The sequence below is a fragment of the Gobio gobio genome (assembly GCF_949357685.1).
Source record: "Gobio gobio genome assembly, chromosome: 13".
Taxonomy (NCBI): domain Eukaryota; kingdom Metazoa; phylum Chordata; class Actinopteri; order Cypriniformes; family Gobionidae; genus Gobio; species Gobio gobio.
Genome location: NC_137106.1, coordinates 18,045,438 through 18,072,523, shown reverse-complemented (window position 1 = coordinate 18,072,523; position 27,086 = coordinate 18,045,438). Strand labels below are relative to the sequence as shown.

General features: G+C 39.4%; 1 protein-coding gene across 1 annotated transcript in view; it reads right to left on the bottom strand.

Moving 5' to 3' along the window:
- Positions 1 to 25,164, bottom strand: part of insyn2ab (inhibitory synaptic factor 2Ab) — a 70,266-nt gene extending 45,102 nt beyond the window's left edge. Inside the window, exons 1-2 of the mRNA XM_079833139.1 lie at positions 24,956 to 25,164; positions 95 to 1,193 (exon numbers count right to left, since the gene is read on the bottom strand). Coding sequence (XP_079689265.1) covers positions 95 to 1,188 — 1,094 coding nt within the window. The 5' untranslated portion in view covers positions 1,189 to 1,193; positions 24,956 to 25,164. The remainder of the gene's footprint in view (positions 1 to 94; positions 1,194 to 24,955) is intronic.
- Between the last annotated feature and the right edge of the window lie 1,922 nt (positions 25,165 to 27,086).

Genomic DNA, 27,086 nt, shown 5'->3' with positions numbered 1-27,086 from the left:
GTGTGATGCTGCCTTTACTTTCTAACATTGAGAAAACCTTTTGGCAAATACAGTTGATGAATAGTAAATGTGATACATAAAGACTCTGACTCACCCCTCTCGCTGTGCTTCTCCTCTTTCCAGTTCCTGAATGACCCCCAGTAGCACTTTGATAGTTTCTTGACTGGAGCTGATCAGAGCCTCCATGGCTTGAAGCCTGGCTTTCACATTCCCATCGGCCCCAGGGACAGCAATCATCTGCCCCCGTGTGCCCTGCCTGGTCTCTGCGGTGCCCGACTTTTGGCTGCTGTGACAGTGGGTCTGTATGTGGGCATGGGAAGCACAGCTCGCCGAATGAGGAAAAGCCTGAGACTGCGCCTGCAATCCGTTCAGCTGCGCTGTGTCTTTTTTGCGTTTGCAGCTCCCTGAGGGACTCTCCAGGCATTCCACTTGTGTCAAAGACGTCCACGCAATAGGGCCGGAAATCTTTGAACAGTCACCCCTGACCTGCAGAGGTTGAGTCAGCGTAGTCGAGGAGGCACAGTTGGGCTGCTGGCCTGCCCCTGCCCCTGCCTCGCTCTCACTCTGTAATCCTTTGTGCTTGGCCCCACTCCCTGGGATGTTGGTGTCCCTCCTTGAATCCGACTGATCCAAAACCGTATCTGATGGATCAGGGCAGAGTTTTCCATCTGAGCAGTCTGGCCCGGCACATAAGTCCTTTGCATCGCTGCACTGTGGAGTAGTGTGGAGCAACACTCGGGTCTGCTGCACCCGCCCGTCGCACCTTGCCGCTCGCTCCCCGCCCTTCACGTCACTCAGAAAGCCGTTGTTTTGATCCGGGTAGTTCTCCACCAGAGCGGTGTGTTTGATGACGTTTCCCTTCTTGCGCTCGAAGGGGAATGTCTGGTAGCGTTTTTTCAAGTCGGGTGAGGTTTGCACACCTGTGCTCTTGGTGACATTCGGGATGGAACGGCGTGCCGGCATTGTCATGTACCTCCGGTGGATGACCTTGCAGGAAACAGAGCGGTCCCTGGCACCTTGGTGGGCGGCCTCATTCTGCGCTTCACAGATGTCTTTAAAGCGCACCTGAAGGGCTTTGTTTCGCTTGCCTACCGCGTCTGCTCCGCTCCGTTCCAGCGAAGGCCCGCCGGACTCTGAGTCAGACTCTGAGCTTGACAGAGTGCAGCGGCCTGCCTCCTTACTGACCATAACTCCTGCGAGAGAGAGAGAGAGAGAGAGAGAGAGAGAGAGAGAGAGAGAGAGAGAGAGGAAAAAGAATGCAAGTGTGTTTACAGTTAATAAAATGGCAGTGATTGCAGCTCAAGCACAGATGGCCTAGTTTTGTCTTTTCTTCAGCGCACAACATCCTGGCAGTCAAAGCTTGTTTTTTTTTTTGTGTGCGTCTGTGTTTTGTTTAGCGGTGGAAGTCACAGCTGACACAGAGCGACCTGCATTCATGCTCTCTCATTACACTAAGGCTTCATCTCTTTAATGAGGCTGCCAGTACATGGGAGATGGGGGCTAAAGCACTGCCAGCGAGACGAACAGGGCCTTTGAGTCATCAGATATGAAATACAACTCAACACTTACAATACAGACACACAGGAGAACATGACACCTGAATTGAGAGGAACAAGATGGTGTAAACACATCAGCAATCAAAGATGTGTGTGGAAGTGTGATGCATTGTGAGTATTCATTGTTGTCGCTTTTTGGCAATTTGGATGAGAATAAGTTGTTCATGTACAGAATAAGCTAATGGATGATGTGTGTGGTAAAAAAGATTCTGCTTTACCAGTTGGTGGACCGTTTGCCAATTTGCTTTCCATTTCAACTATGGTTGTGCAAAACTCACTGACAGTGCTTGGGTGAGTGGTTTCCAGAGCGATGCTATAGCGCTGCGAAGGTATTCTAAGTGGTTTTGATGCATTGCTATGGTGTCCTGGGTGGTTCTGGGGCATTGCTAGGTGGTTTCTAAGGTGTTATGGGTGGTTGCCACTGGTTGCTTGCAAGCCCAATTTAAAAAAGATGTACTCCTCTAAGTGATATTCAGGGTGCGGTAGCACTACTTTTGTACAAGTTCCTTAACTTAGCATAAATAGCCACTAGGTTACAGCTTACTTACTACTAAATATTTGAAAGCTGCACCATTAAACTTTAAAAGGAAAAAGTAGAAACATAACCCTGCGTATACAATAAATAAATACTGAAGTCTACGACCAGGAGTTACAGTTGGAATAAAATGGCAGACCAATTGGATCACATCAGTAAGCTCATGTTTTCTTTGAAAGACCTCATGCTTTAGATGTATATGATGTTGACATTTACACAATTTATACTGTAAACAATATTTATAATAAATGCACAGGGGGAAATAAACACAATAAAAATGAACAGTCTTGTTTAGAAAAGTCATAGCACACATTGTTGTTCCTCGATAAACTGCACTATTTGAAATACCATTCATGTCCGTAGTTTATTATTAAGGATTAGGGATTAAGGATTTATTAAGGATTGCTCACATATGAGCAATACTAATAGCAAAGCACCACTAATTATGGTTTAAATTAAAGCTCAACACCATAACTCTGTTTAAGATCTCTAGTAATCTCAGATCACCAAGTGCTAATAATGTTGTGAGCATAAAAATTCCACGTTCACACAACTTGTAGCATACAACATTACAATACGAAGTAAAATAAATGTTTCAGCATGTAAGACTATTTCATTCTGTATCATATTCATTTCACTCAGCTGTGGTCCATCATTTACTATTAGTCATTGCAATGTCTGGGAGGCTCAGTAACAGGGAAGAATGCAAATGGACACCTTGTCATCTGTCAGGCAGCAGCAGTGTCTGATTTTCACTCCGTAAGTTTATCGGACTCGACAGTGATAACACTCATCCTCCTTGAGTCATTGAACTGCCCCTTCTAACGATTCAATCAGCATCTAAAAATAATGAGCCTGGTATCCTGTCAATTTTTGGAGCTAATATGGTGGGTACTTTCAGCCAGGCTGCAGAATATGCAGTATATTATGGCAGAGATTCGGATTCCCAACCAGGGTTTAACATACTTCAGCCTGCTTCAGTCTGAGAGGAAGCTACTTAGTCATAGTATTGATTGTTTTCAGTTTAAAAGTCAAAAAAATGTATTGTAATGTTTTATTATTATTAACTAAATCTAAAACTATACCTATTCAAAATATTTCTGTAAATTAAAATTAAAATTAAATGAAATATAAATATTAGATGGAAACGTTTTCACACCTGAAAGTTCGCACTAAGGTCCGAACCGAAGTTCATGTTTTGATACATTTTATACATTCGGTTAGTTTTGGTTTGGTTTCACATTGCAATTATGTGAGCGCACTAAAGAACTTTACATGACGCACTTGCGTCCACTCGTCATCATCTATGTGGGCTGCATCTGGACATTGATTGGTTTGTAAACGGACGTGCGTCTGACGTCAGCGTCTTTGACAAGAATGAATGAACGGACGCATATCATTGCCACTATTGAACAGTGCGCATTGCTTGACTATTTTTTATTCGTTACGTTTAAAAGTGGACATTTCAAGCTTTATATATTTCTCATGTTTGTGAGACAAGTAGCTACTGAGTTTCGGTTTATTTGAGACGCGCTCCAGTTCATGTGTAGCCTAAAGCATGTGATCGTTCCCGCGATTATTGTCTGCTATAGACTATTTCCTTCTTATTTATTAAATCCAGGCAATTATCTGATTAAACATTGATTAAAATTAAGATACAATTTATACAAAACGAAATTCACATTAAAGAAAGGCTTTCTAAGCAAAATCATAAAAAATTTAGTTCAAAATCATTTCTGACCTTCTGTCTTCTGACATATTGCGCATCTTTTCACTTTTCATAATCAATGTAGCCTAGATTGAATTTAAAAATAACATTATAATATTTAAACATAAACAGGAACTTCCTGTAAATGGTCTGAAAGTCTGAACCATACAGAAAATGCTTTCACACTAGAAACGAACCGAACCTTTGTTCAGTTTGATCCGGACCTTTTCGTCGGACCAAATTTCGTCTGTTTGGAATAAATAAATAAAACAAAAAAATAAAAATAGTAACATTTTTAAAGTACAACAAAATTACAAAAAATAAAAAGGGGTGGTTGATTATGATTTCACTTTTTTAACTTTAGTTAGTGTAATGTTGCTGTTTGAGCATAAACAACATCTGCAAAGTTACGACACTCAAAGTTCAAAGCAAAGGGAGATATTTTCTTTTACAGAAATGGCTTTTTAAGAACTACAACAAACGGCTGGTAGGGACTACAACAAGCTTATTCACGGGTTAGTGCCATCACTAACCCAAAAATGTGCATAAACCCTGCCCCCGGGAACACGCAAAAAAGGGGATGAGGCCATGTTGAAAAGAGGAAGAGTTGTTGTAGTAGAGCACATTTAGGAGTCTGCTCACACTGTCGCATCCATCTTTTCATATTTATTGCAATACAGTAATAATAATAATCCGCTTTTCTGAGTGCTGAAAGTGTTTTACATAGAAGGGGGGAATACGGCAGCCATATTGCGCCAATATGCCCACCGCACACCAGCTTATTGGTGGAGAGGAGACAGAGTGATGAAGCCAATCAGTATATGGGGATGATTAGGAGGCCATGATGGAAAGAGGCCAATGGGCAAATTTGGCCAGGATGCCCGTGTTACACCCCTACTCTTTTTCCGAAGGACATCCTGGGATTTTTAATGACTACAGAGAGTCAGGACCTCAGTTTAACGTCTCATTCGAAGGACGGAACACAAATGCAATAGCATGTCATAAAAGCAAGATGACAACATAAGTTATAACCGTGATTAAACTAAACTATACATATTCTATGTTCATGCAGCATATATTCTCTGGCTGTGTAGGCATCTTACAACAGTTCCCACGAGCGATTTATAGATTATCATAACAGAATATGCTAATCAATGACTTGAAGATTCTCAAGTATTTCCATCATTGTCTGACTCGGTTTGAACATAAAAGGCTGAACAGTTTCTGACCTTTTCATTGCATGTCTGCATGAGGTAATCGGACCTGCTAACATGAGCTCTTGAAGCTCTGCCCTCTTCTTAAAAGGGGGCTGGGAGCAGCAGCTCATTTGCATTTAAAGGGACACACACACAAATACGACAAGTTTTTGCTCACCCTCAAAAAGTGACCGTTTTAAGACACTATAAAAAAATGATCAGTGAGGTATTTTGAGCTACAACTTCAGATACATACCGTGGGAACATCAAGAGACTTATTTTACATCTTGGGGCATTATCAGACCCCTTTTACTAAAATTATTTCTAAAATTACAACTGAAAATATAAAAATAAAAGCTAATTCAAACTATTAATAAAATATAATACCACTGTTGCGTATTAATGTAACATTTTAAAATATTAACTATAATGCTAAATAATATACAGTGGATTCAAAAGGCAAACATTTCTGGTTTGGTATCAGTGGTTTTGTGCACGTCAGTGAAACCATTTGTCATTTTAGGCCTGAGAAGAGTGGTCACTGGCCCTCGACGTGCACTTTTGCAGAGCCCGCTGAGGTGTGGACTTCATGGCGGACTATTACCCAGCAGGCCATGTGGCAGACCCAGAGGAGTGATGCAGGTGCAATTTGGTACGGGGCCAAAAAGGTTTTGTAACTCTATTTTGTGCTTTTCCGCATACCTACAGTCACACAGTCACTTAAATATATTGTCTTGCAAATACCTAAATCTTGAGATCCATCATAGCATCTGCACTCCCACCAATCTCTGATTTATAGCACCATCTGTCCTTAAACAGATGGCGATGGCTGATTGATTCATTGATTCGGTAATTTAATTAAATCCACATGGTGGTGGCTCACCTGCGTGTCTCATAAGTGCCAACTTCATTGTGAATATGATTAGGACTGAAAACAATCTTTGGGTCATTTGTGAGAACTCACTGTGGGTGTTCAGGGAAATGTTTTTGAAATGTCCTGGGAAGGAATTCAAAGCCAAGTAGAGACAATTATTAAAACTAATGGTGGACACTTGATTCTGTTTACTCTTGTGGAAGGTATTAATGGTCAATAACAAAGGCCCCAGCAACACATCAGTGTTGTAATAGTGTTTCTTGATGACAGCAATTACTGTCATCATTACTGTCATCATCAATAATTCTGATCTCGAAGGGCACTCTGCGAAAACACCTAGACATTATACATGTATACACATTATACATAACCCTGGTTATTTTTTTCCAGCCAATTACAATAAATGAAGCTTCAAATAGGACCCGAAAGCACCATAAAATGGTTACGGATGGTTATTCACTGAAAAACTGACAACTGCTCTTGCTCTTCTTGGAGTGTTCATGAGAAAAGTAGTGATGTCCATTTTAGGAAAGAATTGTTATTTTAAATATTTTTTGTTTCACAAAAGCTTTCTGAATGATTCATTCACAAATCAGACTGATCTGAATCTCAAGTTCAACCACAGATTATCAGTAGAAAACAACTCAAATATCAGTGTGTCCACCAAGCAAAGCTATTGTACTGACTTCAGAAGCCTTGATATATAGTGCACAAGTCATATAGTTCACTTTTATTTTGTTTTTGCATCCTTTTTGGAGCCTCAGTTGCCATTCACTGTAATTGGAAAACTTCTTTAAAAATTAAAATGTTTGGTTAACCATCCTTTTAAACCACGTCTCTCTTTCTCACTCTCTCTCTCGCTCTCTTTCAGGCACACACACAGAGGTCCCCCTTCGACCCTGACAATTTGGCCACTGTCAACCCCAGGATTATGAGTAATGCATTGAATCTAAAATTGCAAAAGTAATCCTCTTAACTCTCCTCATGCACTTTAGCAGCATGTCAGTTCAAACAGGCCCACTGCTCCTATTGAAAATGACTGTGAAAAAGAAACAGACTTAACTCTATAACTATGTGCATTTTTTTCTAGGTTTTCAACACATTTATTTATTAATTTAACCCAAACTTTCATCTAGCTGTGTCTATGAATGACTATCGTAGGTACTGTAGATATGTAAAGCTTTTGGCAGGGAAGCCAATGTACCAATGCCCCTATTCAATGTCTTCATATTCTCAGATGTTTCTTTATGTTTTAGATCTAATTCATGCCTGCTTCATTTTTTTTAAATCCTATCGACTTGGAGAACAACCTGATATTTTGCATTGAAGGAGACCTCAGATTTAGGGGTCAGTTCCACCAGGGACTTCATATCAAAAATCTGCCCTAATCTCATGATTTTGGGTGGATAATAAGATTGGCTGTGGATTTGTGAGCTGATATGACATTTATACCACAGAGATATAATTAGTATTCCTTTGACATCGCAGTGATATAACGCACTTGCTGGTTTTATTGTTGTGAATGCAACGGAAGCTTTATTGTGTGCTATTGTACTCAGCTGTTGTGTAAAACCTACAAATATTATTCATGTTTTGTAATGCAAATGAACCATGATGTGTGAATGAAGCATTGGAACATTTAGCAGGGAAATACTCTCTAATGCTTAGAGACAACATGGAGCAATTGCCTATAAAATATAATATGCATCATATATTTTACATAATCATAAAGACTTTGTAGGCACAACCTTTAAAATTGTATATATTAAACTATTTTATATATTAAAATATGTTTTATATTATGTAATGGGTGTGTTTTTGTTATAATGGTAGCCACGATTCTTTCTGTCAGACTGCTAAATATGAATCTGAATGTACTATGGTGGAGATTGCAGGAATATTTGAGCCATGGAGGGTATTCCTAATATCACACCTGGTTCAAACCATCAGTTGAACTGAGCTGATTTGACGACTTGATTTTCTGTCTTCTTTTTTTTATGATGGCGCCTGTGAGCGAAGCAATCAACCAACTACCAGCAAGCTTTCAACCCACCAAGAAGTCTATGAGAGAGAGCAAGAGAGAGAGAGCGATGAGGGTCTTCTACGTGATTAAAAATACAATTCAATTCAAACCTGGCTAAAAATCCTAAAAGCAATAATTGAACCAATTGCACTATATGGCAGCGAGATATGGGTAACTCTAAAAACAAAAGTTTTTCCAAAATGGGAAAAAGAAGAAATTGATACTGCATATCCAAATTTGTAAAAGCATCCTAAAAGTAAACAGAGCGACACCAAACAACTCATACAGAGCCGAATTAGGACTATACCCCTTATTAATAAGCATCCAAAAGAGAGCTATGAAATTCTACCAGCACCTGAAGTGCAGTGACCCGAGCTCATACCAGGCTGAAGCCCTGCGGTGTCAGGAGCAGAACCGTCACCGGGGCGCTCTCTCACAGCTCTCACAGTGGCTACACCCACACCAGCACAGCACAATCTGGCCCTACCAAATTATACAACTACAAAAACAACATTACATTACCTATTGGAAAGAAGCCACTAAATTACAAAAGAAGATGGAACTCTATTTACACCTGAAAAGAGACTATATAAAACAGGCAGAATACTTGAGCTGTGTGAAAGAGCATAAAGTGAGAAAGACCTTTTAGAGTTGATATTGTGGCTGTTGTCAAAGTTGGTTTTGTGGCTTTATATGGTCAGACACTTGAATGTGTCTTTTTTTTCATGCTGGTATCCTGGTAGATGTTGCATCGCATTACGCTTTCATCAACTTACAGGTTATAAAGTTTATTGTAGCTATTGTGGTGAACAGCACATTCAAATTGCCCAGTTTAATGGCAGGTTACCCTCTGTTTGTAACAGTTTTCTACATTTTGATTGGAACTTGGTGGACTAACACAAACAAACTGTCAAACGCTATCAGATAAAGGTGCTAGGACAACAGCCAGACACCTCTTAGAGGGCAAGAAGAAGACCTCTGGTACCAAGCCCGGGAAGGACAGGACTTTTCATTGGTCCACAACTCCACATGCTGTTTCTGCCCTTCACCCATATAGAGACTAATTCCTAAGATTTTGACCTGTGACTGCCATAATAATTCCTCAAGACCTCTGGATGCAGCAGCAATGGATGAAACAAAGAGAGACCACAGTGATCCATCACAGTGATCCATCAATTCACAACTATGTTTGGAAACCTTAAAACTGATCTAAACTACACACATCCATGTCATACTTATTCGGAGAAATAAGTATTCTCAGTGACAGCTATTTATAATGCAACATCTTACACAAATTCAGCTGTTAATGTACAAATGACAGTTCAATCTTTTCCCATCTTGTTTGGACTCAATTTGTTAGAATATTGCGAGAGGTATTCAGGTGGTGGTTTGGAAAGTGAGAAGTGCATTGGTAAAACTTTAAAGGTCCCATGGCATGGCATTTTTCTATTATTTTATAATGTTTCCTGAGGTGTACTTATATTGTTAGTATGATTTTTACATCATAAAATGTCATAATTTAGAAATAAAAGGTATTTTTTCTATATTGATGTTTGCCCTGTGGCTGAATGCCCTGTTTCAAGGGGAGTGTCTGCTGTGAGACATAAGTAAAAACGCCCACTGTTGTGATTGGCTGACATCTTTGCATTTGAAATGAGTATCAGATCTTGTTGCGGAGGGGGCATGGTTTAACAAGGTCTACGAGGCACGAGCTGCAGCCAGAGAGACGGATGGACCTGAGTTCACTTCTCATCAGTTCTCTTAGAAGGTCTCAGTTCAGTGAACTGTTGTAGTTACTAGCATATACTTCAGGTTATTAGTTTATTTCTAGTCGGAGGGGCTGTCACTCATGTCAGAAAGTTAGTAACTTTAGTAAATTATGGATCAGCGCTGACTCGAGACGCGAACAGTTTAGAACGATTCAGTCCGATTCGGTGAACTGGTTCGACCGGTTCACTAAAAAGAACCGGTTCAAATAAATCAATAAAGAGTCCCAGTCACGCCGAGCCCGTCTTCCTCCTTATTCTGCCACCTTTGTAACATGTAATGTACCAGTACAGCTGTCAAGATGAACGAGTTACGAGTAAGTGTTGATTATAGCATTATTTTTAGATATTTTCCTATCATATGAAAAGCGTCAGTGACGCACATTGAGTACACAGCGCAAACAAAGACACAACAGCAGTAATCGAATGTGATCCAGTTTATTGTGGGGCTAGGCTGGCTAGCCCGGATACCCTCACGCTTACCCCCGTTCTGCTTAATCTCACACCGCGTAAGGCGCCTCCGCTGTGGGCTAGATGCAGTACTGGGGGTCGGTGATGTTGAAGGATGACCGGTCAGTGCAGCCCGAGCTACAGCGTGCGTGAGGTTTATCTCTAAAGATGTAACTCTGCCGATGTTGAGCAGAAACTCACGACTGTATGCACATTTAAGAACAGATAGACGCGACGAGGACGTACAAAAACACTGACTCACAAGATAGAAAACACGAAAACACCGTTCTATCGGGAGAGAGAAGCCGCAGCGTGTGCACGAATAATACAGTTCTGTGTAAACTTGAATAATTAGTTACACATCAGAAATAACTGATCACAGATCAGAAGGAACTGAGAAAAGACTTCTGTTTTCATTTGTACATCCAAACACTGAGAAACTGCCAGCATTCACTCGTTCACAAGCCATGATCTCTCGAGGACAAATATGGCACTCGCATGGGCGTGCCAAATTCTCTGGGCGGAGGAAAGGGAGGTAAAAATTCCAGATCAGCTCGACTGGGCTGTCATTTTCTCAAAGGCAGAGAAAGACAGCCAGAACTCGGTTTACACCCATCAAAATTTCTAACCACTTGGGGACAATATTCAGGCTAGGGGAAATCATATTAATGTTGAAAAACCTCATATAATGAAATGCCATGGGACCTTTAAAGACACTTTAAAGACTTCTAACTGTGTGGTGTATGCAAATGAGTTACACAGGGGAAGAATGGTAGGTCACACTGTGTCTCAGGTTTTTCACTGTCGGGCCAGTGCGAGCCAGGGTTAATAGGCCGGGCTGGGCTAATAGCCTCGGACCTGTAGCACCAAGCCTAAAGCCACTCTGCGTTTTCACCGTCAGAAGCCAGAAGCTCCGCAGCATTTCACTCAAACCCGCCTGTCACCCACCCCTCTGGAACAACGTCACACAAACCCATAATTTCACCAACAAATGGAAGTTTTATCAGAAAACTAATCAGAAAGAAATCACTGTAAACTAGAGATATCGCAAAACAAACATTATAAAAGCGGCTGTTTGTTGGCATTTTTGTTATTTACTTAAATATTTAAAACCTAAGCATAATATTTTTACAATAATAAGTGATACATTAGAAAAAAGAATGATCATTTCTAAAAAAATTCCAACAAAACTACGACCTGGGGAGCTTTAGCATTATCTCCAGTGATAGTTCCAATACTGTTGTATTTTCAGTCAGAGAAACAGAGGAAGCTCCCGAAAAACCTTGAGTTGCTTTATTTTATATGCAGAGCTAAATATTGATATCAGACCGTTTGGTATTAAGAGACGAGATGTACTGAAAAATACAATAATACACGATCGTGATAGCCTAAATTTTATTGTCTGATTTCTTCAAGCGGTTGTATTTATCATGTTTACTATGGTACTGGTTAGCGCGCAGTCTTTTGCATAGCATATAAATATTTTTTTTAATAAATTCGCCTTTTACGGTGATCAAAATCCACATCGGATCACAAACAGAATTTATTTTACACACTCGCTACGGTCTAAAAGTTAGTTTTGAGCTCAAATGATTTTAAAAGTCTTTAATCAAGTTCAAGTTCCATTTATTTATATAGCACTAAAACAGCCACACGACTGACCAAAGTGCTGTACAATGGATCAGACTAAAGAAAAATATAAAGCGATAAACACAACTAAAATACAGTAAAACAGAGTCAGACCCCAATTTTAACAAAACTAAATGAATATATAGAATAAAACCAAAGAAAGCAAGGTAAAGACATTCAAACATAAAACACAACAAAAACTATAAAGAAAACGAGTCTTTAATGCTGATGTTAGTTGGTATATGAAATCATTCGTGGACGGTGCTACCGTCTCCAGACTCAGATAAACTCTGCCTTTCTTAGTAACCACTCCTCAAGGCCGAGCTGGGCCGCTTGGGACCAGAGGTGGACAGTAACTAAGTACATTTACTTGAGTACTGTACTTAAGTACACTTTTTGAGTATCTGTACTTTCCTTGAGTAGTATTTTTTCTGGAAACTTATGACTTATACTTCACTACATTTGAAAGACAAATATCATACTTTTTACTCCATTACATTTCTATCAAGGCCCTCGAAGTAGAAAGTCGTAGCCGCTTTGAAAGTCAGTGGATGGTTTGTTTTCTTCTTTAAAACGTGATTGTTTTTGTTTTTGTTTTTTTGCAGACAGCCTATCAGTAATCACTCTTGTAGGATCACATGAAGTTCAATGATTTCCAAGTATTGTTTGAACACTAATCAATTGATGGCAAAATAGCAGTTCCCAGACTCAGTGCGAGAAACCATAGTCATACTTAAAAGTTAAAATTCAGAAGAGCAGACAAGGATAAGTCTGAAAGAGTGCACACAGAAAGCTGCCTCTCAGACGCCAGACCACAAGTACTGGATTTTAGTCTGTTGAATCTACTAAAATTGTATTAAAGTTAATTAAAACTAGACTAAAACTAAAACAATTCAGATGCCTAAAATGTTATAGTCAAAAGGCTATGACTAAAACTAAATCACAATTTGCTGTCAAAATGAACACTGGTATGAAGTATGATTGGTCAAATGATTTTTATAGATTTACCCGCCAAGTTGCCATAGCCTTGTGGATACAACGCTAACGCATAGGTAACGTTCGACAATTATGTTAGTTAGCATGCAAAAACGTAGTTGGGCTAATAATGTAAACTGAAGTCCTTTCAGAAATGTGTTTTACATAATCCTGTCAAAGAAACACAATATAGAAACCTTTCTTTTCTAGTATGATTTTGACTTTGATAAAAGCTTTGTAACTTTTAAGCAAGTAAATAAATGAGTTCAAGATATGTTAGCATGTCAGATGGAGCATGAATGGCTTAAACCCCCATGATGGAACAGCTTGCATTCATACAACAATGCAACAATAATAAAATAATGTGTTTACTTTTACTTTTACTTAAGTAAAAATCTATCTTTACAACTTTCCCTTGTAATGGAGTAAGATTTGACTAGTAGTACTTTTACTTTTACTCAAGTAATGGAGTTGTGTACTTTGTCCACCTCTGCTTGGGACCAAGGTATTCGGCCGGCCAAAAAACCCTGGCCGTTGGCCCAGAGGAAGCCCCAACAAGGCCCAATCAAGCACCAGAAGTGAAAGTGGAAACGCGACTGGCCCTGGTACACACTACCATGCCCTTCTTTGGCCCGAGAGTGGAAACGTGGCTACTGAAATCTCCTCCTCATCAGAAAGGAATAAACCCATTTCCTTCAAAAGACACTCTTAGTCTCGAGCCTCTGAAGGTGAGACAGAAACAGATCAACCAAGTTCTGAGTCTCCCATTGGGAGACATAACAGATACATCGTTCTGAGACTTTTCCATGACAGATTCCATGAGCTAGGTCTACAGCTTGCGAGGGAGCAACAGATACGACCACATTCTGAGCCTCCAATCTGTGAGGAAAGAAACATTAACAAACACTACATTCAGAGTCTTCGTCCAGCGAGACAATAACAGATGCAGCATGTTCTGATTGCTGTCTCCTGTCTTAATGTTTGCTTGTATTGTTTGTTTGCATGTACATTTTTACTTAAGTGTTTTAACCGATTGTTTGTGAAGCACCTTGGGCAACACCTGCTGTATTATGTGTGCTATATAAATAAATAAGAAAGAAAAGAAAGATGTTACAAGTCTCTATGCCACATTTCATCTGCATGTTACAGATTGTTAAGGCCCTTCTGCACCTACTTCATGGCCTCATCTGCATGTTCCAGATATTAGGACCCTTTGGTGCTCTAGGAGATCAGCATCCCACAGAGCTTCGTTTTCAAGGCTGTTTAAACGGATTCCGGATCCTTTCCCCACTGCATTGAAACCTAGCACAACCAGTGGAAGACGTCACCGCCATCTAACTGCTCACTCGACCATGTGGAACGTAAATATCACTACATATCACCAAACCTCTTTCCAGAGACCTTGGCATTGTTGTATATTGTTGAGTATTTTCAAATTTTCATTAGAGGTAATATGGCTGATGCTAGTTAATAACAAATAATCTTCCATTTAATTAGTTTGATGCATAATAAGGTTCTTCACCTTATTAGCTTCAGAGAAACAATAGTTTATCATTCCATAAGGAGACGTAACACTTCCATAGCCTCAACTTAATTACTTGTATTGTATTTGTCTCATGCACTTTATTCCTTTATCATTCATGGTATATATTTAGTAGTTGTGTTTTGTTTATCTTTTGTTAATCAAATTTATTTTATTACACTTGTGTCTTCATTGTGTTGATAATGCAGAAGAGCTTCTACAAGTTAACAATATCACACCAACCACGACTCCCTCCACCTCCCTCCCTCCATTTTAATTCTAAATGATTGAACACCCCCCTTTTGGGAGTGTTCCCATACTGCCAAGTTCACAAGTTCGCCTGCCCAATCATGCTTAAAGGTTAATAGTGAACTAACATGACTTGCTGTCTTTGAAGGAGGTTCGAACCCGAGGCTCGACTCGAGCTCAGAGTTTAAAAAACAAACTTTATACTGTGCATAGGACAGTAGGAGGGCTGCTGTAAGAATTTGTCAATTGGATGACGCAGTGTCTGCTGCTTATATAGTACACTCGTACTATATAACTCGTATATGGTGCCGCAAACTAAGAGAGGGGGAAAGTGGTCGTCTGATGTACTCATAACCTCACCTTAAGTGACGTGTGATCTAAAAATCACGTACCAATCACTACATAATTGCCATTCCTGGGTGGCAAAAGTAAAATCACTACACTATATGGACATTCAGTTTTTCTGTAATTTGTCCAAAATCTCATGTTATAAATGATGAAGTGCTACACACAGGCCATTTAAGACAGTATTGACTATGACTCAATGACAAATGCTGGACTAAAGCCTGGAACACACCAAGTCGGCCGTCAGACAGTTTTTGTGCGTCAGCCAACTAAGTTTTCTCGGCTGATGTTGGTCCTCGTCGGCTATTTTTCAGCTTGTCGGTCAGTCGGGCCATCTGATCATTCTGATTGGCTGTTCAGCTAGCGAACCAGTGCACGAGAAAAAAAAACTAAACAGAAGTGATCAGCGAGATTATGAGGTGCTTTGTTTATATCCGTGTAGCTCTTCCGGTTTCCCGCTTTGAATAACGAAAACAGACTACTACCACCAGCTGGTACAGAATGCTATTTACTCTTACTTAGGCGCAGAACGGACGTGCTACTTGGCCGTCGGATGTCGAGCATCTGCTTGGTGTGTCAGGGCAACTTTGGACCCAGACGCTGCTGACGTGAGCCAATGCGAGCCAACTTCTGCGTCGGTTTGGTGTGTTCCTTGCTTAAAACATAGTCTTCTCTACTCTTCAAAAACATAAAACATTAACCTTTATAGAGAGAGTTTCTTGAGTAAAGAAAACTGTACTTATTCAAATTACCAGTTATTTATTTACCCTTGCAAACAAGTAGACGGTCCAAACTGTTTGTGACAGTTTGTTCATGATAGAAGCAGGGCAATGAGTTTGACCGACAGTTTGAGGAACCAATGGAGATACAAGGTTTAATCACAAGCTCATTTTAATTCATCCCACTGGTTAAATATTTGCAACCCAGAGACAGACGTAAAGGGCAAAAAAAAAACAAAGACGAAATATGAAGATACAAGGTTTCTGCCCGATATTTCACATTTTGTTCATTTAAATTTGCCATTATAGTGAAATAATAATAATAATAATAATTAAAAGAGAATTTATTTCTCCTCATTGTAATCAAACCCCTCTTAGGATGCGTGATCATAGGCACGTGCCTAGAATGGCTATGCATAAATCAGGCCCTGTCTGCCATAGATAAACCAGCACCTTGACTGACTGTCCTTCTGCATCACGCTGAGGTCTTGAGCCGTCCTTGTCTGTTGCTCTTTTGATAACACACTAAACTGACATATTTCATTACGTCCCTTTGAAAAAAGGGTTGACCACTTTGTAATACAATATTGTTGGAAATGTCACAGACGTCACCATGTGACGTATTTTTTGACGCTTGACCATTGATTAGCATTGGGGCTCACGGTAAAAATGAAGGCTGACCTGTCTCTGTTGATTTGTCAGATCTTACCTTTGACATTATTCATCATACAATTCAGCATTATGCATGAGTTACTGACTTCAATCAAAAAGAACCTGTAAATTGACTTCCAGCAATGTATTTGTCTCCTTAGGAAAACCATGGTGTGTTTGCTATTTATAAATGTATTGCTTTATCCAAAAGCACAGATAATACAATATCCTCAGCCAGTCCAATGTTTGCCTTTTTATCCTCTCCCCCTCCTCCCTTTATCATAATCCCAAATTGCATGTGGTGCAACAGTCATTAATATTGGGAGAGCTGTAATCTCTGTCTTTTATTCTGCGAAGGGCTTTGAGCCCTGCTTGTAGCACCAAACCTTAACGTGAAAAACAATCGAATGATTTTCCCGAGCTGCCGTTGCTTTCCGTTGTCACCACATGGCTGCACAGTCTGAAACCCGAAAGCACTGACACTGCGGTACAGTGAAAAGTTATGAGTCACTGGAAGGTTGCTCACTGGGAGGCCAAAAGTCCTCACACTGCTGTCTAACATGTATGGTACTTTCCAAAAGCGGGGTACAAATTAGGCCTGGCACTCTCAGTGAAGAATGTTTAACCTTCAGAAAAAGTCAGGATCATTACGGCAAAATAAATGTTAAATAATAATTATATCCTAATTAGATAGAAAAAAATATTATGATGTACGATATTATAGGTTTTTAGTGATAACAGATAATTTTTTTCTTATAATAACTTTTTACATTGACAAACTACATTGTCAACACTACAGTTTTGTGTAAAAATCCAGAGGGATTATTTGCTTGTCTTCTCATTGTGCTGCAGAAAGCTTATGAATACATAGTTCAGTCATGATTCATGAAACTCTAACCGAGTGCTGATTGGCATTAGCCAACCCATAGACTTTAACAAAAGATGGACGATGCACCATCTCGTGCCACAAGATCTCGCGAGATTAAAACGTGACAAAATTTCTCGTGATATCGCCATGACGGAGCATGGGGGTGAAATTAACATAAAATATGCCACCGCTACATTAAATCCTCCACTGTTTTGCTTTTTTTAATAGAAATAAAAACAATTAGATTCAGTTGGATAACGGTCGTTTCAATTGTAAACTATTGTAAACGTCTGCTCTGCTCACCCAACACGAGCTGCAATCGCACACGCACACAAACACACACAGTGCAGCAGGAATCACAGTTCACTGATCACGTGACAAGAGTAAGTTGAGATGATTGACAGGACCATGGCAGAGCAGAGCCTGTTAGAGTGTCTGATAAATGTCTAACACCGTTTCTACACTGGACACGAGCGGCACGACAAAAGACAATCGCTGCATCTGAAATCAAATACTTCTCTACTATATAGTATGTCCCAATTCATAGTATTCGAAATTCATAGTAGGTGAAAAGTACCCGGATGACCTACAACTTCCGGCGAGATTCTGAAGTGCGCATATGATAGACACTTTACTATCCCATGAGGCCACAGGAGAGGATTTATGAATGGACGCAACTGGCGCTGGTAGGTCACATGAAAACGACAACATGGTGGATGTAGTACGTCCAGATTACATTAATACTACACTTATTCATACTATACAGAACATACTTTTTTTAACGGTCGTAATGTAAGTTCTAATTCAAATGTGGTACCTACTCACATAGTACGTGATTTTGGACGCAGCTAATATGACCCATTAAAATCAGGATGCGGCGCTCCGCAACAGCTAGAAGTTGTCTACACTGGATGCGACAAAGTGACCGTTGCAAAGCATTTGTCCTACATGTCAGTACGTCATAAATAGAACGAGGCATCAGTTTAATTGTCCGAGATTTGTCGCGTCGCATATGCATCCAGTGTAGACACGGTGTTATCTTGTAGAATGCACACTCAGCACCACCACTCCCTATAGAGAGAATATGTGATCACGAATCGAAAGCAAAAGTAAACGCAAGCTCCCTGATTCGTCTCCAAATATCAAAGATATCTTATAGGCTAGGCTGTGTAGTTCCTTCCCCTCTTAGCTCTGGTCTTTGTTTTGCTCTCTTTATACTGTTTTTATTTCTATGTTCACTTTGTGGAAAGGAGTTTAATTAGGAGGTCACACAGCCTCAGTCATAAATTCTGGAAGCTCATAATTCATGTACCGTAAGATCTGAAATGTTCATGTGAAATCATACAGGAGAGAAGCCAGTCAGATGAGTTTGTGGCAAAACCTTTTACAGTGCTTGTACATTGTGGTCTTTCAATGGATTTGATAATTTATACTCAGAAAGTAGAGCTGAAATGACATTCATTACAATAGTATTGTCAAAAATATTGATATTCCGATATGTATCGATACTGAAATATCTGAAACGATACCACTCCTTTCTACAGTATCGAAACACCGATACCAACTGCGCTTTTAGGCTGACCTCTCCGACCGACAGCGAGTTGACACAGTCACCGCCTCCTACTTTCTACTCGTTCCCGCAGATTTCGCACTCACATCTGAAGCGCACACACATACAGTAATAAAGCCGCCTCTGACAAGTGCAAAAATGAGCTCCTTTTCCCAGCTTTATAATGGTCAAATACACTAAAAAATAATGTCAAAATGCCCGTCTTGGTGAGTATTAACGTAAACAGGCATAAACAGTTCAGGAAGAATGTGTAACAGGAGCAGTATTTTGGATCCATGTGTGCGTCAGGTCTTAAAGTGACAGTAGCCGAATTAACGTGCCACTCTTATTCAAACTACAAATAGACAAACAATCACTTACTGCTCTTGACTGATTAACTTGTGTAACTTAAATTGATTAATCTGTATTTAATTTTTTACAATGAAAATTATCCAATGTTATTTTAAATTTGATTACTTTGTTTTTTTTATTCAGTTTCTTACCTGAATACTACTGTTAGATTGTCTGGCTATCACCAGACCAAGCTCAATTTAAGATTGAACATTGGTCTGGGGAGTCTGCTATGTATTTTCGACTGCACAAGAGGCGTGATAAACAAGGATAAATGAAATGACTCTGTACGCAATTGGATAGTCCTTCAACCAATCAACCAATACAAGAGGCGTTATCAACGGGCAACGACCCATCGCTTCTCTATCTGTCATCGTGTTAAACCCGCCAATAGGGCGCCAGGTGGATAAGCCAGTCTGTGATTGGTTCCCGCAAAAGTGTAACAGGAGCAGTAGAAATGAATGTACAGGTTTCCAGACTGAGCTGCAGGGCGAAATCAAATCGCGGGTAGATCAGGCTGGGTTTACCCAGTCTAACTGTTAGACATACCTGAAAAAATAAAGCAGTCCATTTTATTTGTATCTTTATTCTATTGTATTTAATTGTGCTATTGTTAGTAATTTGTTTATTTGTTCTAATTTTATTATGGTTTACCTGTCTTTTTAAAGGGGTGGTAAAACACATTCTTTTGAAGGCTTGACTGTGTTTGTGGGGTGCACTGTAACATGTGTTCATGCTTCGTTTAAAAAAAAATTGCCTTATTTTTCATATATTTGACCTTTATTCTACACTGCTCTGTCCCTCCTTGTAAAACGGTCTGATGCTTTCCGGGTTGTATGAAGCCAGTCCCTCAAAAATACGCGATGGGCTCAGATTGGTTAGCTGGCCCAGTGTGTTGTGATTCGCTAAACGCCTAGTGCACGTATGTCGGAAACGTCACACCCCTTACCTTTATCGGAGGCTGTGCTTTGGTCAGTGTTAGAAACAACGGCGTCAATAAAACCATACCAATCTGAGCCCGAATCAGACCCAGAACATTTTAGTGAAGATGATCGAGCAGAACCTGTTCAGTCCTCAAGAGTAAAGACTGCGGATCTATAATGATCGCTACTGAATGGCACTTTAACTTTTGTATTTTTAGAACGATTATAGCCAAATATCTGTCGCAAGAACTAACCCAAAACAAACACTAAGCACTGGCTTTAACTAGTAAGTTAGCCAAATCACACACAGAACCATGTTTAGCATGCCTGTAGATAAACAATACATAAAAGCTCTAATCAAAGAATCATTTACACTAATGCCAGGTTCGCTGTTGAGATTTTAACGTTAGTGTTTGTAACGTTAGGTGTTCGTCGGATAACGTTAAGTATGAATGAGCATTTAACAGACTGGTTTGCAGAACAGCGCCGTCATCTGTTTACTTCCTTGCTACAACCTATTACAGGAAAACACATCGATGAAATATAAATCAGACTTACAGGTTGTGGCCCGTGAACAGCTTCTGTTTGTAAATCCAGCTTTCAGGACAAGCCGTTGTGCATATCCTGTATTGAACTCGCGAAGTTTGTGGAAGTTTGTGTTGTCCTCCGTGAAATGTGCAGCGCGCGCGTCATGCATCCACGCACCGGCAGTGTTTTTTTCACGCAGCTGACGTTGTGCAAATCTGGCATTGAAATCGCGAAGACGGTGGATGTTTTCCTGCTGCAGGGAGCCCTGCGCGCGCCTGATTCCCCGCTGACTCAAACACACGTGCATATAACATGCTGTATGTTAAACGCTCTGCAACGCACGCCCCGTCCCTATGAAGGCTGAACAGAGCAAGTACCCCAGACCTGCAATTCGGATGAAAATAACAGCGTTTCCTCGGCATCGCGGCAACAACACTCCAGCCTACTATACCACAACAGCGCCGCGATACAAAATGGCCTCACCCCCCCCTTATTTAATATTCTCGGAGGAGGGGTTTATGTAAATATTGAGCCTGTTGATGTCACCAACCCTGGAGGAATGTCTGTAGTCGCCTACTGGCCGTTTGCTGTAGTTCTTAGAAACTGATTTCTTTAAAAGCAAATATCTCCCTTTGCTTTAAACTTTGAACGTTGTAACTTTGCAGATGTTGTTTATGCTCAAGCAGCAACATTACACGCTAGCTAAAGTTAGAATAGTGAAATCGTGGTTTACCACCCCTTTAAATTCAATGTACCATTTGAAATCAAGCTTCTTTGTGCTGTGTGTAAGCTATGCAACAAATGTATGCGACAAAATTACCCCATTGTAAAAAATACATTGAGTTAGCAAATATTTGTGAAATAATTGTAATGGTAATTAATTAATGTTTATATATGGGGGAAAAAAAAGCTTTATCATATAAAGTGATCTCTTCAGAAGAAATTTTTGATTGCCTAGACTTTCAATAGATGGACAAAAAATAAATAATATAAAAAATAATCTATTTGACAATATATGCAGTGTTTTTTCCCTGTGGTATCTAAAATTATATTGAATATCGATACTTTTCCTGGTATCGTATCAAAGATAGAAATTCTAGTATCATGACAACACTACATTACAAGATGATTAGTTAAAATATTTCAAAATGCACCTGCAGGGGGGGGGGTTAAAACATTCTTGTTGTACCAGCATGTCCTTTACGCATGTTATTTTAACTAAGCTGAATTTTTTTAATATGCTTGCTCAGTAGCAGCAGCAAAGCAGATCTTGTCCGCCAAAATCAAGCGTACATACATTCCATGCACCATGCCAATAAATGCTGGTTAAATAATTCACTCTGAGAGTTTTCATAATTGAAATGATGTTATTTGTTAAGGAATTTTGCTTCTTTTTTTTTCGTAAATGGGAGAAAAAAACAGCTACCGTAAACATTTATGGAAATGTGTTTTTTTATTATTATTTAAAATAATTTGTACTACAATAAACTGAATAATATCAAGTAAATTATGACATTTTTGATTTTGATTTTTGTGCTGAGTCAGACTTCACTAAACAACGTATTGCCTTTGGCCACTGGCGGGTACAGAGAAGGTGCACTAGTTTGTAACACTGGATTTACAGACTTATCAGCAAGCCATGTAAGGAGTACAGTGGGATCAAATGACTGCTATTACCACAGCTCTGTGCAAGGGGCTGTGATTGAGAAATGTGGTGCTAATCCCACTAACAAGCTAAAGTATTAAAGTCACTGAAAATGGAGGAATCCCCTATTGGATTTGTGATACACTGGGGTGTCATTAAACCACTGTAAGTGGTTGGTGTATGACAGGAAGAAAAAAATAACCCCCTTGCTGCATAAATCACAATCATTCACAATTTTTTTATTCAAAATGATATACACTGAATTCACAAATTACTCTATTTAGTATTATCATAATGGCTATAAACATAATTTAAGAATTATTTTACATTTTGCTTTACTGACAGCAGCACTCAAGCTGCATGAACTCCACAAGTCTGTGTAAAACCTGAAGATCGTGTTCTTCAGCATGATTTAAGAATGATCTAAAGAACATCTTGAGTGAAGCAAGAACGTCTGTAGTCATGATCAACATCTCACATGTTCTTATTTTTTATCGAAAAGTTTATCGAAAATTCGCAAATGTACATATCGCGATATGCATATAGCAACGGCACGCAATATCTGAATGATTTTAATATGCTACTTCAACATTGTGAAAAGTGTACATTTTAGGTTGACGCATATAGCAGAGAATAAAATGGGCACACGTCTGTTACTCATGTGACTTGCTTGACGTTGAAAAGAGTTATTAAACACAATAACTTGCAAAAAACAACTCCTCTGCTGTCTGACACACACACCGAAACGTGTGCACAAGCCGCCTCTCTGAAAGGGTGTGATCCCTTCAGTTCTGTTTCGTGCCTTGTTACACACTCAAACTGTCAAATACACACAGTTATGTCAAAATGGCTGCTTTGTAGCTTTATTGTGTATCAGTGTATATTTAATTCATGTGAAGACTACTGATTTTAGTTCTTATTTTTAATAACAAAGATAAATTAAAATAACAAAAATATCGTCCACCCCTAGTTCAGGTGTCTTTGTTTACCTGGATGTTCTTGATGTTACGTTTTAGAGTTTTTGGTATTTAAATATTGGCATTACATTTTTTGTTTGTTTGCATTGATGTTAAAATTATATTGTCAGATTTGTGACATTAATTTGTGCTAAAACACTGCTGGTTACTTTCAGAAGTTGTAGCGATGCTTTCTTTTCCCGGAAAGAATGTGAAACACATAAATGGTATCATTCTCAGTTTTTAAATTGTTTTAATATAATATAAATAGATTTTATACACAAAGCAATATCGTATCGCATATCGAATATTGCATTATTTAACAAGGTATTGCATATCGCATTTTTCTTTAATATCGCAAAGCCCTAGTTTTTTCATAAATTTTTACATATAATAATTACAAAAACTAAACCCCAATGTATTTTGACACGCATGTTCTGTACTGTAAAATGGACGTCAGGACTGAAAGGGCTGAAAGAAGGACGTAAAAGAAAGGTAGGTGTTTAATACATTACATGTTGCCATGAAAATCATTACTGAGGTTTGGTGTGCTGAACAAAACAAGTGAAATACTGTCATTTATCATTTAAACTATCTTTTGTTCACACATTTCTTGAATTTAAACACTAAAGCTTATTTCAAAGGGCCACCATCAGTCATGACTTACAGAAGTGAACAAAAACTGAAAAAGGAGCGAAAAATAAGGAAAGAGAGTAAAGATGCTTTGGAGCGTGACAAAAAGCATTCATCCTCTGTTCAAATAGAGGCCTAAGACTTTGCAGAGCTGGGGAAGACTCTTGGCGAACGAAAATGAGATGGAAGGATGTAATATACCTCACTCAGTCTAGTTTCAGACCCAAGGATGAAGTCTCAAAAGGTAAATCTGTACAAAAAAAAAACTAAATCTAATCTTCCTGCAAGGAAAAGATAATGAAAGAATGATGGAAACATTTTACTCAAAAGGGTAAAAAGTAATACGCTGGAGAATTTTCCATTCTGGCATGTGTATAAATGACGAAAAAAGTCATATCTGAAGAAAATGAGATTCTGAATCACAGTGAAGATAGCAAGTGTCATTCCATCATGCAGGGTGGTCCAAGTGGAAATCTCTCTCTCACACACTCTCACACACACACACACACACACACACACACACACACACACACACACACACACACACACACACACACACACACACAGACACAATGTAGCACAATATCATATGGTAAGAATGCCATGATTCAAAGGCACATCCTCTCATGTTTTGCTGACAGGTTTATACCTTACATAAAAAGTTCTCTAAACGATTACTTGTCACGCCTACAAACTAGCTTCCAATAAATGCTTATTTAACAACCCATAATAGTGACAAACACGACTGCACCATTAAAATAAATAAGTTTAACTGAAGATGCACCTTATTCATCAACGGGGGAAAAAATCACATCATCCAATCGCAAACACTGTTCTGAGCCTGCTGAGGCGTGGGAGAGAAAAAGCCCTCATCCACGAAGGACATAATCCCACATTCATCAAATTGTCTTTACACCTACAAATACTGCTATTGCAGCATTCAGGAACTATTGTGAGTTTTATTATGGCTTTTACAATATTTTAGGCTGTAGAAAGACTGGAACTAAACATCTTGACAGTTGCATGACAGAACCAACTATATAAAATAGCTCCAACAAACCACATAAATCTCAAACCTCACAAGCTCCATCGTCTCCAAGGGACAGGAAAGAAGTGAAATTAATTATCATCCTCCACAGATGAAGTGTAATTGAAACCAAGCTCACTCAGTCACTTACTCAGCACCAGTACAGTAAGTAAACGTCAACCAGCCGTATTTCAACGAAGCACATTGCAATGCACAAACAGACCTTCCTGCTCTAGCACTTGATGTGAAAACGGAGCTGGACGGAGGGCACACTCACCCTAAGAGGACCATTTGCGGAGGAGAGGAAGACAGTGAAGGCGTCAGTCTCCCGTGGCACTGGGGCATATCCGCTTCATTAGGAGCCATGCGAGGCGGTCGGCTGCAGACGAGTTGTTCCACATTGGCTGAAGTGCAGCAGTGAGAGGGTTTGCCCAACGCCGGAGCTGCAGCGAGCGGACACGCTCACGCGCACACACGCGCGCACTCACACACATGCAAGGAGAGTGTGTGAGAGCGAAGATGCGCGCTACGTTTTGCGTCAAATTGAAATCCCACCACAAGGAGGCTTAAGAGATGTGTCCCTCTTGATTTCTCACTTCACTGAGAAAGGCACGTGTGTGCGCGCACTGCACACACACACACACACACACACACACAAAACACACACTCAAGAACACAGACAGTTGGCGCGCGCGCGCGCGCAGACGATGTTCCTCATCGCTGCTGCAGACTTTGTGTTTGATAAGAAAAGCGAGATAACGATAAAGGAGAAATGATGGGAGGGAGGGAGAGCGGAAGAGATGTGAGGTAAGGGAAGTCCTGTTTCAGTTCAGTTTAGTTGGTCATCTCACATAACAGCCGTATCTGTTTTCTGAGCTCAGAGAGCTTATGCAATCAGAGGGGTAGGTGTGTGTTAAGGGGGTCTCGAGCTGAGAAGTAATAATACTGACGCATATTAATTGGCCGGCCCGTGTATTATCACAATGATTACACCTCGTTACAAGATGACATGATTTAAATGAGAAAGAGATGGAGATTGGAAGATTACAATTTGGGTGAAGAAAAAATAAAATGTAAGGAAGCGTAATTGGATTGTTAATTAACGCGAGTCATCTCTGCGTTTTATAATTACCAGAATTCCTCTGAGGATCAATCAACCTTGTTGCTACTTGTAACAGACCCACACACACACACACGACTGTGCCGATCATCATACATGCCCAGTAGCCTATTTTCACGCTGTAAAAATCATTCTTAGATCACGCAAATCATGTTGGGGAAAAAACAACAAAATATATACTTGATTGATGTAGCGTTTTGTTTACTTACACTATTCTGAAGCTCTAGCAAAGTACAACTTTCAGGAATACAACAAAAGGCTTTTCTGTTAGGATACTCTGATTTTTGTGTCATATCAAAAAAGCATAGCATATGAATTGGATGAATGCATTTTTGTTAGTTTATCCACTGAAGAAATAATTTGTGGATCAGTCCCATCCACTCCAGCATCCTTGGGCAAGAAGAATTATGTTTCTATGTTTGACCAAGGACTTGCTGTTTGTGATTTTGTTGTCATGTTTAGTAAATAATGATGTCAGTGTTTGTTCTCCAACTATAATCAGCCTTTTGATTATTTCATGAGTATATTTTTTTGTTTCTATGTTGAACACATGTTCATATCAAGTCAGTAGTTTAAGAGAACTAGCAAGTTGCTTTCCATGGCATGTATTTTTTCATATATGACACAGATAATAATAATAATAATAATAAATGAAAAACTATTTAAAGTTAACAGTTTGCACAGTAACACTTTATTTTACAGTGTCATTGTTACATGTCACATGTACTTACCATAGTAACAACAGTAAATTATGCATAGTTACATGCAACTAACCCTCAACCAAAACCTAATCGCAACCTAACCCTAAATTAAGTACATGTTGTTAATTAATATTAGGCTACTCAGTACTAATTACACTGTAACAACGGCACCTTTAAATAAAGTGTAACCCAGTTTGTATTGAACTTTTTAATTATAAATAATTGTTGTTATTATAAATAATTCTTAAAATTATGGCAGATTTTGACATTTTAAGATAAGCCATTTACTAAAAAAAATAATATGAATCTAACGGGGAGGAAAGCCATGGAAACTGTAGCCATTTTCCATGCCATGAATTAACTTCATTCCCTCACCAGTAATTCCCATCCTGAAACTGAATCTTTGTTCTTCACCCACTACCACTGAGATGCACATGATATACAAGCTAGAGTAACACTTCATAAACTTACTTCAGAACAATTCTTTGGTGCATTAATTTGGTGTCAAACCCTTTTACTGAACCTCCACTGGAATGCAGCACAGCCACTCTAACTGCTGATGATGAGGATAATAAATGAACTCACGG